Source organism: Lithobates pipiens, unplaced genomic scaffold (genome assembly GCF_037356315.1).
Source record: "Lithobates pipiens isolate NorthernLeopardFrog02 unplaced genomic scaffold, aLitPip1_a1.2 Scaffold_23, whole genome shotgun sequence".
Lineage (NCBI taxonomy): Eukaryota > Metazoa > Chordata > Amphibia > Anura > Ranidae > Lithobates > Lithobates pipiens.
In genome coordinates, this window is record NW_027507785.1 from 83,409,545 (window position 1) to 83,428,065 (window position 18,521).

Sequence of the window (18,521 nt, forward strand, 5' to 3'; positions counted from 1 at the left end):
TGGGATGTTTGCCAATAATGTTGTGATTACCAAGGCCCCATTCACACTTGCACTTCTTTTAGCTCAAAAATCACAGCTCCAAAACGCTCAACATCCAAAATCCCATGTATTCCAATGGTGACTGTTCACATACACTCAAGCGCCTGTCGCTCGAAGCCTGAAGCTCCATAAGCGACATGATCTACTTTTCAGGCAGATTTGGCCATTTCTGACTTCAAATCCGATTGTCTAAAAACACTAGAATTCAGAGTCCTAGGCTCCATTCACACATAGGCTTTTTGAATCGCGTGTGATTTTGCTCGCAATTTCAAAACACGCTGTTAAAATGTCAAATCCCACATCAGCTTGTTCAGGTGCCGTTAACTTCAATGACACCTAAAATGCGGTGCGAATCTGCCGCAATTGACATGCAAAAAATCGCGCAAAACAAATAACGCAACGCTTTGCCGAAAAAACGTTCCAGAACTTCTTTTGGGTGACACACATTTGGTTTGCATGATTTGTCGTGCAACAATCATGGCAGGATTGCACCTCGTTTTTTTACATACCCCCTAAACACGCTGATGTGCGATTTGACATTTTAACAGTGCATTTTAAAATCGCGGAGAGAATTGCAGCAATTACGCCGAAGATTCAAAATACCTATGTGTGAATGGAGCCTTACGCCCGTTTTACACCTATGCAGTTTGCTTTTGATTTGTTTGTGTAGTGCTTCTTGTGGTGCGTTTTGCGTTTTTGTACACGCATTTTTTTTTTAAGGGGAGATGTATTTGTTGTTAGGCAGATTAGAAAACACAAAACGCATCAAGAACGCATCAAGAAATGCACTACATGCATTTCCGCATCGTGTCCATTGAAGTCTATTGAACCAAAAACACACCGCGTTGCATTTAAAAAAGTCTCTGACTCTTTCCAAAAATGCAGCAGCTGAAAAACGTATGAATGTGAATGTGTCCCATAGGAAACCATGTTAAATGGATTGCAGTGCGTTTCTGCAAAACATAACATGCATTAAAAAATGCATAGGTATAAAACAGGTCTTAAAGAGTTTTTTTCAGGTGTATTTCAGACATTTTTGAGCCTCAAAAATCTGAGATTTATATTTTACTCCGCTTGTGGCTTCTAGTTCAGTTACACTGTGAGGAGAGACAGAAACAGGACATTAGAGACAGAAGAAGCCCAGTGGACAGAAGCATTGGAAGTAATACTTCAATATGTCTATAGCTCTCTCCCAATAACTTACATACATATTTAGCAGTTTTAGGATGAGATATTCTTAGCCTGGACTGCTACCATAATATTACAGATTATTATAAACATAATTTTTAGGACAAAGTCTAGCCAAAAATATTATTACATTTTTTTTGCAATTCATTGGCAAAAAAAAACTAAGACCCTTTGTTCAAGGTTCATTTAAAAAAAAAATACTGTTAGGCCGCGTACACACGGGCGGATTGTATGGCCTACTTAGTCCGTCATACAATCCGACGGACAGTCCGTCATACTTTCGAATGAACGGACTTGACCACACACGGATGCACAAACAGTCCGTCGAAAGCTTGCGCGATGACGTGTACAGCACGTACGACGGGACTAGAAATAGGAAGTCCAATACACAGCAAAGCACCCTTCCGCCGTGTAAATCCTTTCTGAGCATGCGCCATACTTAGTCCGTCTAACTAGCCTACTCACGAGCGGATTGTCCGCTGAAACCAAAGTATGACGGACAGAATTTCGAAAAATCCGAAATACTTAGTACGCCAGACTGCACGCTGAAAAAGTCCGCTGAAGCCCACACACGAGCGGACTGTCCGCCGAAATGTGTTTCGACGGACTAAGTAGGCCATACAGTCCGCCCGTGTGTACGCGGCCTTACTGCAGAAAAAGTATACATTTTATCCTATAATTTGTTCTGTTTAAAATTAAACCAAAATTAGGATCATGCGACAAAGCATTACAAAAAATAAATAAAAATAAAGGCTTTTTCCATAATTTTGCACCTTTTTGCAACACTAAAAAAAATTACAGAACAAAAGGAATACAAATGGAAAAAGTTAAAATACTAATGGTTAGAAACATAGAAATAAGCAAAAAAAAAAAAAAACCCACCAGAAAATGTTATCAATAGGGGGGGTAAGGGGAAGAAGGAGCTAATTAACCACTTCAATACCGGGCACTTATACACCTTCCTGCCCAGACTAATTTTGAGCTTTCAGCGCTGTCGCACTTTGAATGACAATTGCGCGGTCATGCTACATTGTACCCAAACTAAATTTTTATCATTTTGTTCCCACAAATAGAGCTTTCTTTTGGTGGTATTTGATTCCCTGTGGAATTTTTATTTTCTGCTAAACAAATAAAAAAATACCGAAAATTTTGAAAAAAAAACTGTTTTTTTTGTTTCAGTTACAAAACTTTGTAAATAAGTAAGTTTTCTCCTTCACTGATGGGCACTGACAGGGCTGCAGTGGCAGGCACTGATAAGGCGGCACTGATGGGCACAGATGAGGTGGCACCAATGAAGTGGCACTGATATGCGACACAGATAGACACTGATGTGTTGTAGAGAAGTGTTCTTGTTTTCTGCATAAATACAGCAGTCTCTGTAAAAGTTCTGGCACGCTCCCTGCTAAGTAAGAGCAATGCCCCATACACACGTGGTTTTTTGTTCGAAGTATGTTGGTTCCAACTTGTCTTGCATACACACAGTCACACAAATGTTGGCCAAAAATTCCGAACATAGTGAGGTACAAGACGTATGTGATATCTCCATTTCGAACGTTAGTTTTACAAGACCGAGCGCTTCCGGCTCGTACTTGATTCCGGGCATGCTTGGACTTTTGTGCGATGGACTTGTGTACACATGATCAAAAAATGTGAGAACCTGCTAGCCAACATATATAACTTAGCTCACCTTGCTCTACATGTTACGGTTCAACAACGCTTCATCAGGAGCAGTTGCTTTTACTTGATGCGGCGCCGTCACCTGAACGGGGCATTCCATAAAATATTAATTCTAAAGATACCCATAGGGATCATTCACTATTCTCTGGACTGCTGGCTTTCTTATAGTGGGAGGTCCAAAACGGATTCAGCCTGTATTTGGTTGTTCTGGACGCTATTGTTTTTATCATTTATCGCTAACCACCCTAGTGTATCTGGTACAATTTGGCTCTATTAGCCCTTGTACACATGGTCGGACATTCCGACAACAAAATCCGTTGGATTTTTTTACGACAGATTTTGTCCGAAACCGGTGTTGCATACCACGGTCTGACAAAGTTGCCGGAAAATCTGACCGTTTGTAACGTGATGGCGTTTTTTAGTTACGACGGGACTACGTTCAGGCTAGTAGCCAATGGCTTTGGTCTAGGAATTTGATCTGAGCATGTGTGGCACTTTGTCCAATCAGAATTCTCTACAAACGATCAGACAAAGTCCGATCGGATCATGTTGTCGGAAAATGTTATATCCAGCTCTCAAACTTTGTTGGTCGGACATTCCGATGGAAAAAGTCAGATGAAGCCCACGCACGGTCGGATTATCCGACAACACGGTCTGATCGGACATTTTCCATCGGAATGTCCGACCGTGTGTACAAGGGCTTAGGCCATTTCAATAAGCAACCTGAAGATCTGTTTTTTCTGAAACGTCCAATAAGATTGAGGACATTACTCCCTGTTCAGTCTATTCTATTTCTTCTCCTTTTTGGAAAATAATATGCCAAAAGCTCCTGAGGAAGCGTTGTTGAACGCGGTAACATGTAGAGCAAACTGAGCTGAGTTATATATGTTACACTGTCTCTTCAGAATTTGATATCATTGGAAAATGTAATTGCTCGGTTATCCAAATTTTTTCAATACTTAAATTGATTATGTAGATGGTGTAATTAACATGCTCTTAGGTAATATCTATGAATTTATGTAAGTCTATGTATTTGTTCTCAAGTTTTATTTTTGTAATAAATACTGAAAAATTCTTTTAAAAAAAACTTATTTTTGTGTTATGCCTATAAAGTCCATTATTAAAAAAAATGATAATTCTCCAATGAGATTCATATACACCTTACCAGCAGTTACATGAATCGTTCATCATTACACGGATGGGAGATCGATTTCTAATGAGAGTCTATGACACATGAATTCCAGGTTGTGTTCCTTGAAAGGAAAAATCTGATTGGTTTGCGAGACATGGAGTTCAGGGATCCAATAGGGAACATTCTCACTTGTGCATTGACACAATCTGCTCCAAGTGTGGTGCACTACAGCGACATCTATTGTGAACAGCACTCCATGGCATTGTACAGTAGAGTGTAATGCACAGCAGAACACATTAGGGGGCATATCATACATTGTGATGTGCTGCATTTTGGGTCATATGTGCTGTAGTGTTGCATTGGCAGTCCATTAATAATGAATAAGCTGCCTTAACGCAAAGTACATTAATGTGCATGAAAAACACACGCTTATACTGCAACAGATCGCTGTGGGCTATGTTCACACTAGCCTGCACAGTATAACGCAGCGTTTCACCATGCAGGATAGTGCAGTTCCTGCTCCAGCAGGGAACAGGGCGATGCGTGTTTTTCTGTGCGTTTGAGTACATTGCACTGCTTTTTTTTTTTTTCCCCAAACTTTCAACTTTTTCCAACTTTCATATAGTGACACTTTATTCATGTTACTGCACAGCCCCATGGTGCATATAGAAAAAAATATTTGGAGAAAAAGAGAGGGCCCACAGCCCAAAAAGGATTCTTCAAACAGGAACAGAAACTGTTTTTTTAGCAAAAATAATAATTACTTCATTATAAATAATTCCACCATATAGAAAAAAAAAGATACCTCCACCACATGATAATACAATCTGATAACGTTATCAGTTTATATTGTGTGGTGGAGGTATCGCTTTTTTTTTTTTTTTATATGGCGGAATTATTTATAATAAAGTAATTATTATTTTTGCTAAAAAAAATTGTTTCTGTTCCTCTTTGAAGAATCCTTTTCGGGCTGTTGGCCCTCTCTTTTTCCTCCAAATATTTTTTTTTATATGTATTAACCCCGATTCAGAGGAACACATCTAATTCTATCCAATTTAAATATAATTTAGGTGAATGGTTTATATTTGGGCAGTTGAAGAGTTCCTGTTGTACTTCTTTACCAATTATTTACTCTTCCTTACCCAAGTCTTTATATTAGGATGATACTTCATGACAATTTTTTTTTTTTCTGCACAGCCCCATGGTGCGTTGCCCTGTTGTCTTGTCTGGTGCCATCCAATGCAGTGTGATTTTTTTTTTCCAAAAGGCTGCTTTTTCCTGCACTGCTCATTACACCAGTGTTAATGGGGTATATAGAAAACAATTGTTATTGTTAAACGCTGTGTAAACTGTTGGCGCTATATAAATCCTGTATAATAATAATAATATGCCCTAGTAGTCGCCCTGCATTTATCCAGTGCAAATAATGCCAGTGTGTGAATGGGCCCCTACTGTTACCATACAGTCAGGGGTCATCTGGAAAAAATCCACATGCAGTTCCCCAAAACAACAGACAGGGGGCCTCAGTCATCACAAATCCCAAATGATGAAGACCAAACACAATCTCCCCCCCACAGTCAAACCCTCCCCCGCCCCACCGAAAAGCAGTTGTTAAGGGATTTGCTCAGCTTCTTGCTTCACCAAGCAGCATGTGAACTGCGTAGAGGCCTGGTTTGTTCTGTGTGAGGAATTAATATTGCCTTCCGAGACAGTGATGTGTTTGAATAAATAATCCTTAGTGTAGAAGGCATCCGGTTCTTCCATATTTTTTTTTTTTTTTTTACTTGCTGCGCCAAATTTTTTTTCTTTTTTTGTTGTTCTCCTTTTCCTGAGTAACGTAATCACTGTTTGAGGGGAAAAGCATGCAAATTGAAAGCGTAACCCGTCAACAAATCACACGCTGAAATATTAACACTGGAAGCTTTCAAGAGGATTTAAAATGCATGACCGCCAGAAGGGAGCAGTAATACATAGCGGAGTTGTACAACAGTCAAGTACTCATTAGAAAGCAGCTATCATTTGTTTTAAGGGGGAAGACGGTCTCGGTCTGAAGCTACGGCTTCTGCAATGAATTATGTATTTACATAAACAGAGCTTCCATCGCCGATCCCGCTTTAGCCGATAAGCGCAATTTCTGATTGCGATTTTTAAGTAGAGAATTTAAAGTGGGAAGTCGAGTCCTTTCAAATCTTTCTTTAAAATTTGTCTAAACCCAAGAACACAAATGTATTATAGTGCAGTCTACCAGTCCATTTGTTTTCTTTTTTTTACCTTCAGACCCCTTTCACACTGGGGGGCGCTTTGCAGGTGCCAAAGCACTAAAAATAGCGCCTATAAAGCACCCTGAAAGGGCCGCTGTGAGGGCTTTCACACTGGAGTGGTGCGCTGGCAGGACGGTAAAAAAAGTCCTGCTAGCAGCATCTTTGGAGCGGTGAAGGAGCAGTGTATACACCACTCCTGCCCATTGAAATGAATGCTGCAGCACGGCTATACAGCAGCGCTTTGCGGTGGTATTAACCCTTTCTCGGCCGCTAGCAGGGGGGTAAAACCGCTCCTGCTATCGGCTGAATACTGCTGCTAAAATGATGGTAAAGTGGCGCTAAAAATACCGCTGGCACCCGCACCGCCCCAGTGTGAAAGGGGCATTATTTTCGCGTGGTGATCCTTCCACAAACACATTTAGGGTGGCAACGCTCGCCAAATGTACTGCATCTACAGAGGTGCAGGGTTGTCGCTGAAGGAGAGAAGGTATTTTAGGACTAAGGAACACCTCCCCCTCTACTCTTCTCCATAATATGGGGATGAGGCATTCTGTAGTCCTAACACATTGTTTTAAGGGCTTACTTAAAGCAGTAGTGACGAGCGATCCGTGTTCAGATCACACTTCAGAGAGCATTTGACAGGAGATGAAGAGCCGTTGTATTGCCACTTTGACGCCTGCTTTTGCTTTAACTCCTTAATCCTGAGCTTGACAAATTTGCTTTGAATGTAGACGCCAGTTTGTAACGTGTATCTCAATCAACATGTTTATGTGTAAGCTCCCTAACATGTGTGTTTACGTTTTTGTGCATTTACATGACATGGTTTTTTTGGGGGGGGGGGGGGGGATTTTATGTGCTTGGGTGTACCTTTAATTTTTTACAATTAAAAAAAAAAGTTTTTTTACTTAACTTTTTTTTATCACATAGTGGACAAAAAGTCCCCTATGTAATGATTTTTTTGGGGGGGGCAGGTTTTCTTTTTTTTTATAATCATATAATTTGCATTAGTTTTTTCATAATATAACAATACAAAACATAAAAAAAAAAAACATTTCCCTCAAACAACCCCACCAAAACACACAAAAAGATAAGGAAAAACAAAACCACTTCCATATTTGCGCCTACCACACTACGCTCCAGTCTTTACTCAAGGCCCTTCATCTCATTAATACAGGTTTTCTTTAATGAGACATTCAGGATCTAAAATATGCTGCACTTCTCCTCTGTGCTTTACTCAATGTAATGAAAAGAACATCACACTGCATTACTTTCTTTCCGGGCCACGCTGGCCAGGGAATCTGTCAACGGGGACCATGAAGTGACGTCATACACGTAGCTTCCGAGTTAGGTACAAGAAGGGTAGAAGAGTGGACGTGTGCCTACTCTCCCCCCTTCCCTCTACTCTGTGGCTCCCGCTATGCCGCTCCCCAGCCCACAAATGAGCAAACAGAGCCCAGTATACATAGCGGGAAGCTCACGCAGGGCGGGATCACTTTTCCCGAGTGTGTGGAAGCAATCGGGTTGTCCAAATGCTCCACTTGACAAGTGAGCCTTGCTGCTTGCCCACAGCAGGGCTAAATGTAGGAAAAAAAAACTACCTGCATGGAACTGAATGCCCTGGCAGGCGCTACATCCACCATAAGTGGCCGGGGGTATAATTCTTGCCACTTGTTAGCCATCGCCTCTGCAGCTAAAGAGGATAGCGGTTGGGAGGTGGTAAAAGCACGGCTCAACTGCAGGCGTTGCTGCCCCTCGCCAAAGTGCTAGTGTGAATGAGCCCTTACACAATGCTGCAGATTGTGCACAGGACAATGGATTTTTGGTAGGATCAACAGGCATTTTTTGCACCCTTTGAACAATACAGAACAAAAAGCTTTCATTTGTATGTGCTGTATGTATACTCAACTCTCTGGACACCATGTCTGATACACTTGCTAACATTTTCTGAAGAATTTTCTCAGCAAATTTTTTCCAAGGTGGGTCACCAGATCTAACCTACGAGAATGTGAGAGCATATCACAAAACCCGAAGCAAACCCAACCACAGGGAGAGCATACAAATGGCTGGCAAATAGCATCATGCATGGAATGAAGCTGGGAAGAGGCACCTTAAAGTGACCTCGAGGAGGAGGCTGCCATTGTGAATCTGAACATGCTAGTGCGTTTGTCGAACACAAGGTCTGCAAGGCGCTTGATGTGGCCCTTGCACCCAGGGCTTTTTTTAAGCTCTCGCCCTCCACTTCCCACTGTCACTTGTAAACGCAGAAGCCTTCTGTATTTACAAAAGGACAGCTTTCCTCTTAGTGGCTCTCACAGATTCCTTCCTGCCCTGCATGCACAGCGGGGACAAGGGATGCAGTGATAAATGGGGCATCACATGGTAAGCAGCACTGTGACCCCCATCTGTGCCCGTGTGCACAGATGTTGACCAATCATCTCTCTGCAAGTGAGAGAGGCAGAGCAGCCTACACTGCCAGGAGGTACTAAAGCTGGGTAGGTGAGATGTGAGGAAGCTTTTTTTTTTGGGGGGGGGGGGGGGGGGGGGGGTGGAGAGATGAAAGCTGTGGAGGGAGATGTGTGCAGATGTGGTGGATAGGGGAGAGTGGTGCAGAGGTCAGGGCCAAGAAGGATTGGAAGTGAAATGTGGACAGCCTGTGGAAGAGAACTGAACCCTGCACTCTGTATGTAGCACATTCCTCGACCCTGCACTCTATCCATAGCGCACTACTGAACTCTGTACTCTGTGCATACAGCAATGGCATGGAATGGCACTCTGTACACAGCTCATCACTGAACCCTGTACTCTGTACACAGCGCACCCCTGAACCCTGTACTCTATGTACAAAGCGCACCCCTGAACCCTGCACTCTCTACACAGCGCAACCCTGAACCCTGCACTCTCTACACAGCGCAACCCTGAACCCTGCACTCTCTACACAGCGCAAACCTGAACCCTGCACTCTCTACACAGCGCAAACCTGAACCCTGCACTCTCTACACAGCGCAACCCTGAACCCTGCACTCTCTACACAGTGCAACCCTGAACCCTGCACTCTCTACACAGCGCAACCCTGAACCCTGCACTCTCTACACAGTGCAACCCTGAACCCTGCACTCTCTACACAGCGCACCCAAGAACCCTAAGGGGGGGGGGGGCACAGTGGTGCTTTGAGAGAGAAGGATGGGTGGGAAAAAAGACTATAGGTAAGGGTGATTGTGATAATAAAATCCAGTGGTTGGAGGTAGCTTGGACCCTGGAAAGTTCAGTTCAGGCTAGAATGGGTTAGGAACAAGTTTGATGGGTTAAAGATGTATATAGCGCTCTAGAAGTGCAGCCAGCTGTGGAAGAGGAAGCAGCTCTGTGTATATATATATAATGTGGAGAAAAGCCCTGAATAAATGTATATAGTCTTAAATATACAGCTGATGTAGCCCACAATAAAATTGAGTTCCACACCCAGTGCTAATGGCTCAGCAGCAATGCTGATCTTTGAACCCCGATACAATGTAAGCCATCAACCTGGAACAGACATGCAGAAAATGAACACTTTTGATCTGCAGGTTTGTTCCAGTTTAGCAACTGAAAAAGCCATTGAAACAGCCAGACAGATAGCGTTTTTATAAAGAGAAACAGCAGTGGAAGATTATGTTCCTGTCTGCAAAGGTTTTCTGAAATCCCCCACCTATAGCCTCTCTAACGGGCTACACAGAATAGTCATGTAAATGGTAAATATATCATGAATTACAATTATTAAGTATAGGTCCTTTTACCCACATAATGGTGAAATGGAAATGGTAGACCTTCTACAGTGAGCACATTCTTCTATCGTGGAGAAATAATGTACTTACTCTATAAAATAGACTTCTCCATTCTCTGTGTAGGCCATCTCCCAGTTTTCCGGCAGGGGTCCAAGGCGGTCCTCGTCAATAGGAGGTAGGTATTGAGGCAACTTCTGAGAACCTTCCGTGGTGTGAAAACTAGGAAGGGTCCGAACCAGTGGTGGGGGAATCTCTTGGGTAGTGTTACTCGAGTTTTCGTCTTGTTCACTAGAGTCTGCTGACATGCAAAAATTAAGAGACGGAACTGAGATGACAGGCAAAACACTAAAAGGTGCCAAGAGTCAGATAATACATTAACAAAGTACTATTTAAATCTTTCCCTCCAATAATCAGCTTTCATCCTATTGTTTATTATATTACTAATTAAACTGGAGCTTGATCAGTGCAACATTGTAGATTGTAAATTCAGAGCTACATCATTCAAGGATGTGGCTGTACTGCAATGCAAGATTTTACCAGCAGGAGTCACTGCTTATGAGATATGTTTTGCAGAAATCTGTCCTGAATAAACCTGAGCCCTATGTGAAAGAGGGAGTCAAGAAGGTCAACCACAGACAGATGATAGCTACCCAATGAAACCAATAGGACATTGATTGGGAAACTACTGTAAACCTCTGTTGGCTCCCTTGAATGACTGAGGAGTTTGCAGCAAGTGCATGTTAAGTCTAACGGGATTTCCATCATTCATGAAAACCAACATGTCTGCACACACTGGCTCTACAAACATCTACCGGCTCTGTAACCTGCAAACCCTAACATTCCGAGGGGCCACGAGATGTTCTATCTTCTCCTATTTCCAACAAATTGACATACAAATATCCAGAGAGAAAACTATGAAGACAACAGGCACACATATTTAGACTAAGATTAAAAAAAAAAAATTTTTTTAAAAGGACAGATAAATTATTTAGTTGGCCTTTAAGTGCCTCATCCCTATTTAAAAGTATATGAAAAAAAGTTTTTTTTGAGCCTCTAGATATGGCGGAATTTTAATGGCACTAGTCCATATGTGGTTAAAATATAATGTTTATTATAAAAGTGCATTTCTAAAAAAACAGACAACATTTTCATTAAAACAAAACCTGATCGTCAATACATAGTTATTAAACCAATGACCCCATTACAGACTTATATCCGGTTGTGCATTGAAGCAGCATTGTTTTAGCACAGTTTCTTGGACTTTGGTTCACTTCGTCAGGAGCTTATTAGCGGAACAAAAATATACTCTTCACTTGAGGGGATCAGAAATATAATATAGTATATATTATCTACAGATAATTTTTATTAGTATGGTTTATACATAGGAAGATATCTGGTGCATTATGAGTCCGCACAGACTACATATTGCAGATCAAAGATAGATGCTTATTTAAACACTACTGGATGGCTATAGGCGATCTAATGACACACAATAGCGGACCATTGCAAAGATACTGTCTAAGGAACATGCCATAATGTACCAGATATTTTCTTCTGTATAAACCATACAGCATAAAAATTATTTATAGAGGTCTTCATATACTATATTATATTTCTGTGTGGACTTCTTCACCCCCTATGGTGTACTGGTCTGTCTCTCCTCACACCTGATCCCATCCAGTGAAGAATATATTTAATAAGCTCCTGACGAAGTAGCCCAAAGTCCAAGAAACGTTCTGCAGATATTGACATAGTACATACTGCTTAAATACACAACTGGATAGAAGTCTGTAATGGGGTCGTTGGTTTAATACCTATGTATTGACGAATAGGTTTTGTTTTTGTTGTTGTAATAAACGTAATATATTTTAACCATATATGGACTAGTGCCATTATCATATCATATCTAGGGGCTCAAAAAAAACTTTTTCCATATAAATTTAAAAGATAAATCCACAGATGACTCTATATCATAACATTCATAAACAATCCAGCAAGTAAAGCAGGATCTACTGTTGGAAAGGTCAAAGCAGGTGCATGAACCTGGAAACTCAGATCTAACTAATAGAGGTCCCAAGAGCTATAAGGGGACCTGTCTCACCTTTCCAGTCCCTTGCAGTTCATAGACACACGTGTAATGCATTAAGACAGCCCCTCCATTGTGAATAGGCTGTCAAGAAAGAGCAACAAATGAAAAACTGGACTTGAACCTTTTTTTTTTAAACTGTGGCACATAACAGCGAATGGCAACTGCGCTAGGGTGCGCAGCAGTGTGGATGCATTGCTGCCTACTGTAATTGTGCCTTTGAGGTGCCATTCTAAATCAATGGCACTGCAAAGCATCATACAAGGTGCTGCACCTTAAAACCTAACTCCACATTTCTCTTTATATAGTTAATTTTGGCCAAAATATGCTCGCTGGGCCTGCTATATTAATTGTATGAAGCCTGAGCTCTGCTCAGCCATTCACAAAAAGCGTTGTATTGAATGAACACAAAGCTTCTTCTCATTGACTGAAGTGGAGATTGTGATGTCATGCACCCACCTTTCCACCTCAGCCAGTTAGAGGAAGTTTAGTATTCATTCATAAAATGCAAAGCGTCCTGTGAATGTCTGAGCAGTACTCAGCCCAAATCAATTTTTTTATGAGAGTACTCACATTATGCAAAGTAATACAGAGGAGTATAAAAACATGGCCAGTGCTGAGGTCATCACGCTGCTGGACTCTCTGGCAGTCCATTTGTATACCGCTCTGTATTAGTTTTCATAATGTGGGTACCTTTTCTCTTTAATACATAAATAGTGTATGCAATTTTACATCGGGGAGTTTCTGTGATTCATATATTTTACTGGTATTGTGATACAACCCTGATGGAGAGGCCTTTTGTTCCCATCATTTGGTCTATACAGGAAGGCGCATTTGGCTGATCTCTAGCACCGTACAGACCTCCTATAATCTGGGGTTTTATAATCTGGGAAGAGGCTGGTGTTTTCTATGCGATGGTGGATGAACGACAACACCAGTCAGTGGTGGAGGTTTATGTATTTAGTTATTATTTATTTGCTTGATTTGCACCAGTGTTTTATACATTTGTTTACCAATTCGTTTTTTGACTGCTGCTGTGAACATATTTTTTTAAATTATATTCTATGCTTGTTTCTGTATAATATTTGCACCATGCAGTTTTATTACTTTAGAGCTGTATACTACAGTATATGCAGCTAAGGCTACATACAGTTAATATGGCATTGCCCAGCAACCACACCTGTTAGCACAGTAATTAGTTTGTTTGGGTTCGCTTGGCCCAAATTAACTATTTAAAAGGGATATAAACATGGAGTTAAGCTTTAAAATGTGTTGATGTACATGTGGCAAAATGCACATTTTAGGGCTCAATCAGGCAGATCTTGCTGACACCAAGGTCCTGCATAAAATTGTTTCTGCTCTCTGTACGCATATAATGCTTGTGCAGCATTTACACATGTACAGCATAACCAAACTCCAACGCGACTGCTCAGGGCAAACCGCAGCTCTTGCATTGATGATTGTATGCTACTGATGTTTATAGGTCGGCCCTGAAGGAGTCTTTCATGCAACAGCACATCCACTGAATGAACAGCCTTTTGGTCACTGATGAATGACTGTTGAGGAAATACTGTGCATGTGCTGCTGCTGCATAAATGTTGGTTGCCTGCGTCCTAGCAACAGCAGAGACCGCCTGCATCCTAACAACCAAGGACGCTAGGCGGGAGGAGTAACCAGCAGAGTACATGTATACATTAGCACAAATGTTTACACATGCGCGGTGTAATACTGGGCCTAAAATATGCCCACAGACAACTCTTTGTTTTAGAACCGTTTAAATAAGCCCATGAACTTCACTACAGTTGTGTACAAGACCATAAGCTGTACGCATCAGTACTCAGAGTTTTTTATGCCTATCTGAATGAGCCCTTGGTTCATACTTGCGGGGTTGTATTCTGTGGGTTGGGCAGCCTTTTAATTTCAATGGTCTGCCCTACCCACTGAAACGCGGGCAAAGAGTTCTACAAAAAATTGCACCACAGCAAACTGGTGGTTTGGCACACACAAAAACACGCTGCAGGTGCTGTGTGTGGGAGTATCATTAAGAATTAATCACACCCCTGCATGTCTGCTAAAGTGCAGCACATTTATCTGTGGTCCAAAAACATGCAAGCTTTTCCTTGCATTCCCCAGCCACAGAGGTTTGAACCAAGGCTTACAGTGCGTTACTGCAATACAATGGTGTGAAGCCAGCCCTAGGAACTGTCAGGTGGTTTAATGTTCAAGTACCGTATTTCTCGGCATATAACATGCACTTTTATCCCCTTAAAATCAGGGGAAAATCATGGGTGCGTGTTATACGGCGATCCATGCTGCCTCGGAGGGAAGAAGAGCGAGTGCCGCTGTATTACATAGGGCCACGATCTCCTGTGCACTCCGTCACTCACAGCCACGCCTCCTGACCCCGCATTGGGCCACTATCCTGTCTATCATATGAGCAGGGCCAGAGGGCGTGGCTGTGAGTGACGGAGTGGTGGGTACACAGGAGATTGCGGCTCTGTGTAATTCAGTGGCGTTCGCTTCTCCTCTTTCCTCGGAGACAGCAGGGATAATCCAACACTGGCAAGGCTGCAATGATGGGAAAGGTGAGGCTGCAGATGGGCACTGAACAGGCTGCATTGTTGGTCAATTTAATGGCTGCAGATGGGCACTGGGCAGGGTGCATTGATGAGTGGTGACCCTAATTTTGCTTCAAAGTTCTATATTTAAAATGTAAGTTTTCTTACTTAAACGTCCCTCCTAAAATCGGGGTGCGTGTTATACACCAATAAATAGGGTATCTCAAAACCAAAATATCGGCTTTGGCTGGATTGGCCCTAATATTATGTGTTGTGATATGGCTGAACCAGAGTGACTCCATCTTTATAAGTTCATATAAGATTAACTTGGGTTAACCTATTAGTTTAAACTCTGTATTTACATACTGTAGCAGTTTTCCTATAAAGCATGCATATAAGAAAATATAGCTTGCATAAGCAGTTTTATTTTTTACTGTCTAAATAAAGAAATATTGTCACAATATGCCTGGGCCACAAGACTCATGACTGTGACTCATGAAAGCAGATGACATAATTAATGATATGTAATGATATGTAATGTACACCTCTGTATTAACCACACCCATGTTCTATGCAATCATTGGCTGATAATAGTGCAAATTGTAGACCCTCCCAGAATAAACCAGGCAACTCCTGAACACCAATCTTGACTCATCTCTTCTTGTGTTCAGCAAGATGTTGTCTCCTTGGTCTGCAGTGCTAAGTAAGGGTTTCCTAAGTGTGGTAATTGCCGTAATTATACCTAGCTGGTCTTTGTCAGGTATATAGAAATACCATTTTAATCACAACATTATGCAGTAAAATCATTAACAAAAAAAAAAAGAAAATCATAATGTACCTGTAAAACTATTGTTCATTTCAGGAGCCTCATCGTCATAGTCATCGTTCTCTGTATGCACTATGCCAGCATTTTGCATATCATTGTAAGATTTTGTCCGTTTGGGGGTCGACTGCTTAGAGCCGGAGAAAGGATTTTGCAATGCATCACCGGAAGTCACTTTCCCATTGACGGGCTGGATTGGAGGCTTCGGTGTCCCATAATAATTACCTAAACATGAAAAATAACAGATAGACAGGTTTAACAAAAAAAAAAAATGAAATGTTTCTTTCTCACCCCACTTAAACATTGGTAGATCTTTTCTTCCCGCCACTTTCACAGAACAGAGGAAAAATCTATTAGGTTTCTAAACATGCACCAAGCAGAAAATAAAATAGAGTTTCTTTGTTTCCTCTGGGCTCCTGAAGAATGTGCGTATTGGGAGAATTGAGGAGTGCATTGTTGAAGTTCATTCATTACACAGATTTAAGACAAAAGGCAGCTCGGCTGAATAGCAAAACTTCATCTCACTGCATTTGAATTTCAATTAGCCGGGTTTCGTCCAAGGGTGCTTTTGTACAATGTGATGTCAGGTTTTGAGTGTACCCAGCAGAAAATATAAAATTCATTACCCCGTTCACCCTGAGAACCGAAAGAAAGGAAGGAATGACCCACATAATCCAGCTGGACTCATTTTAGTTTGTACCAATTTTTTTTTTTTTACTTCTACAAACTTATACACCCAGGATTAATTACTGAATGAAAAAAAGAAGGCAGCTGTTGGGTTTTACGAATTGAAAAAAAAAAAAATCTATTGAATCACTTGAAGTTTTTGTGTGCACTTCTATTAAAAGATTCTCATCACGACATACAAAGTAATCTACAGGATCTGGGCTTGTGCAGGAGTAAGTTGAATTTTTACAGTCCTGTAAACATCAGATATAAAGTTAAATTAAATTAAAGTTACCTGAACTGTCTGACAAGGAAAAATTGTGATAAAATGCTTTAGGCTGACTTCACATATGTGTGAATTGGATGAGGGTTTCCCCGCATCCAATTAGCAGGACAAGTGTGACAGGCTCTCAATGTCCGGGGTGGCCGCGGTCTGCATCAAAAAAAGGGTCCTGCGCCTTTTTGAGTGCGGTTCAGGTGCGAATTCAGGCAAAAATTCAGACCTGAATAGCACCTGAACTGGTGAACAGAGACGCACCAGACCCCATGCTGTTCACTCTGGCTCCACATAAGTGGACCCGGCCTAAAGGGTTAGTTCACCTTTACGATAAAATTGTATGTATTTTCAGTACAATAGTTTTTATGGAGTTAAACAATGGCAAAATATAGGCTTGAAGAAGAAAAAAGCAAAATGGTCCCACACAGGGGAACAAAACATCACATTTCACGTAAATACAAACAAAACACTTACTCCGGAGTAAGCGCCGGAAGTGGGACTGAATAACTGGAATTGGAGGTCCAAGACATGGTGAGAATAACAAACAAAACAAAAGGGGGAGTGGGTGGGATTGTCATCCCTTGGTGGAGGGGAGGAGAGGAGAAAAAAGGGGGGGGGGGGGCGGGTGGTGGAGGGGTAGAATAGGGAGGGGGTGGATGAGGTAAAGTGGGAAGAGAAAAAGTGAGAGACAAGTAGGGAAAAAAAAGGTAAAGAAAGGAGATATAGAGCTAGGCCAGGAAAGAGAAACAGTCAAGACAAGAGTGGAAAAGGAGGAGGTGTAGACTTAGACAAGAAAAGAGCACGGAGCCTGCGAGATGGGGGATATATTAAAACAGTCCGGAATACCCAAGCTGGTCGGGAGAGCATAAGATCACCATGGGTTCCACAATTTGAGAAACTTAGCATTAGAGTCATAAAGTGCACTGGTCATCTTCACATGCAGCATGAGGGTAGTCAAAATGCTCTTCACTTCAACCATGCTCTAGCAACATCGCATTTTGCGGCAATGAAAAGGTAGGTGACCAGCTTTTGCTGGTATGAGAAAAGGCCTGGGAGGGGGCAGTGGAGAAGTGCACGCCGAGGGTCTTTGTGGAAGGGTACATGAACAAGGGTTGAAAGGAGGCCATAGACCAGAATCCCACCAATCGTGGGTAAGACCACCAAATATGAATTTTGTCTCATGCTGGTCACATCCTCTGACGCATATATTGTTGTACGATGGAGTCTAATGAGCTATGCGGGCCAGAATCAGCAGAGGAGAACCTTATAGGCCACCTCCATGGTGACCGTATTGAAAGAACATTTGGAGATGGATGACCAGGCCTTGCTCCAGTCCTCTAACTCTATAGAGACTGCCAAGTCTCACTCCCATTTGGAGACGTACAGGTGGAAGCGAGACGAGCCCTCAGTGGTCAAAGAGGAATAAAGAGGAATAAATAGAGGACATTTCCCTGGGTTTCAGGTGAGTTAAGGCAGATATCTTCAAAGATTGGCTGGAATGGGAAAGAAGAGTTACAGCAGAAAGATGAAATCCAGTGTTAGAGTTGTGTCAGAGTTGTAGATAATGAAAGCATTCCGTGGGCTAGTGGGTCATGGGTCTCATGAATGAAAGCCCAGGATAGAAAGGTGTTAGTGATCTACCTGTGAGGGGGCCACCAGACAAAACCAGGGGTTGATCTAGCCCTGGAGGAAAGAGGGAGGGAATGAGAGAAAGGGGGACATTAATTTGCCTGAACAGCGGCCCAAGTCCCAGAGAGACGCAAGCTATGAGTCATTAGAGGACTGAGAGGGGGGGGGGGGGGGGGTGAGGCTGGTGGAAGTCACAAAAGGGCAGAGACTGGGTCAGGATCACTGTTAGGGATTTCCAGAAGCACCCATAAAGGAATGTCAAAGGTCATGTGTAACATTATAAGCTGTGAAAGCTGTGCAGCTAGGTAGTACTTTGAGATGTTTGAAACGCCAAGGCCACCTCTTAGTCTGTGGACAAAGAGAGTAGCACGGGCTACTCTGGGGCATTTGTGGGCCCAAATAAATGTTACGATTTTATTTTGTAATG

At 42.0% G+C, this 18,521-nt stretch overlaps 1 protein-coding gene across 11 annotated transcripts in view; it reads right to left on the reverse strand.

The window, feature by feature from the left end:
* The window catches only part of MAGI1 (membrane associated guanylate kinase, WW and PDZ domain containing 1), a 708,238-nt gene that overhangs the window by 183,809 nt on the left and 505,908 nt on the right, over positions 1-18,521 (reverse strand). For 10 of the 11 annotated variants that reach the window (XM_077451962.1, XM_077451961.1, XM_077451956.1 and 7 more), the window contains 2 exons: positions 15,538-15,747; positions 10,146-10,353 (listed from right to left, as the gene is read on the reverse strand). In XM_077451962.1, the coding sequence (XP_077308088.1) occupies positions 10,146-10,353; positions 15,538-15,747 (418 nt within the window). The remainder of the gene's footprint in view (positions 1-10,145; positions 10,354-15,537; positions 15,748-18,521) is intronic. The other variant, XM_077451958.1, reaches the window with a different exon arrangement.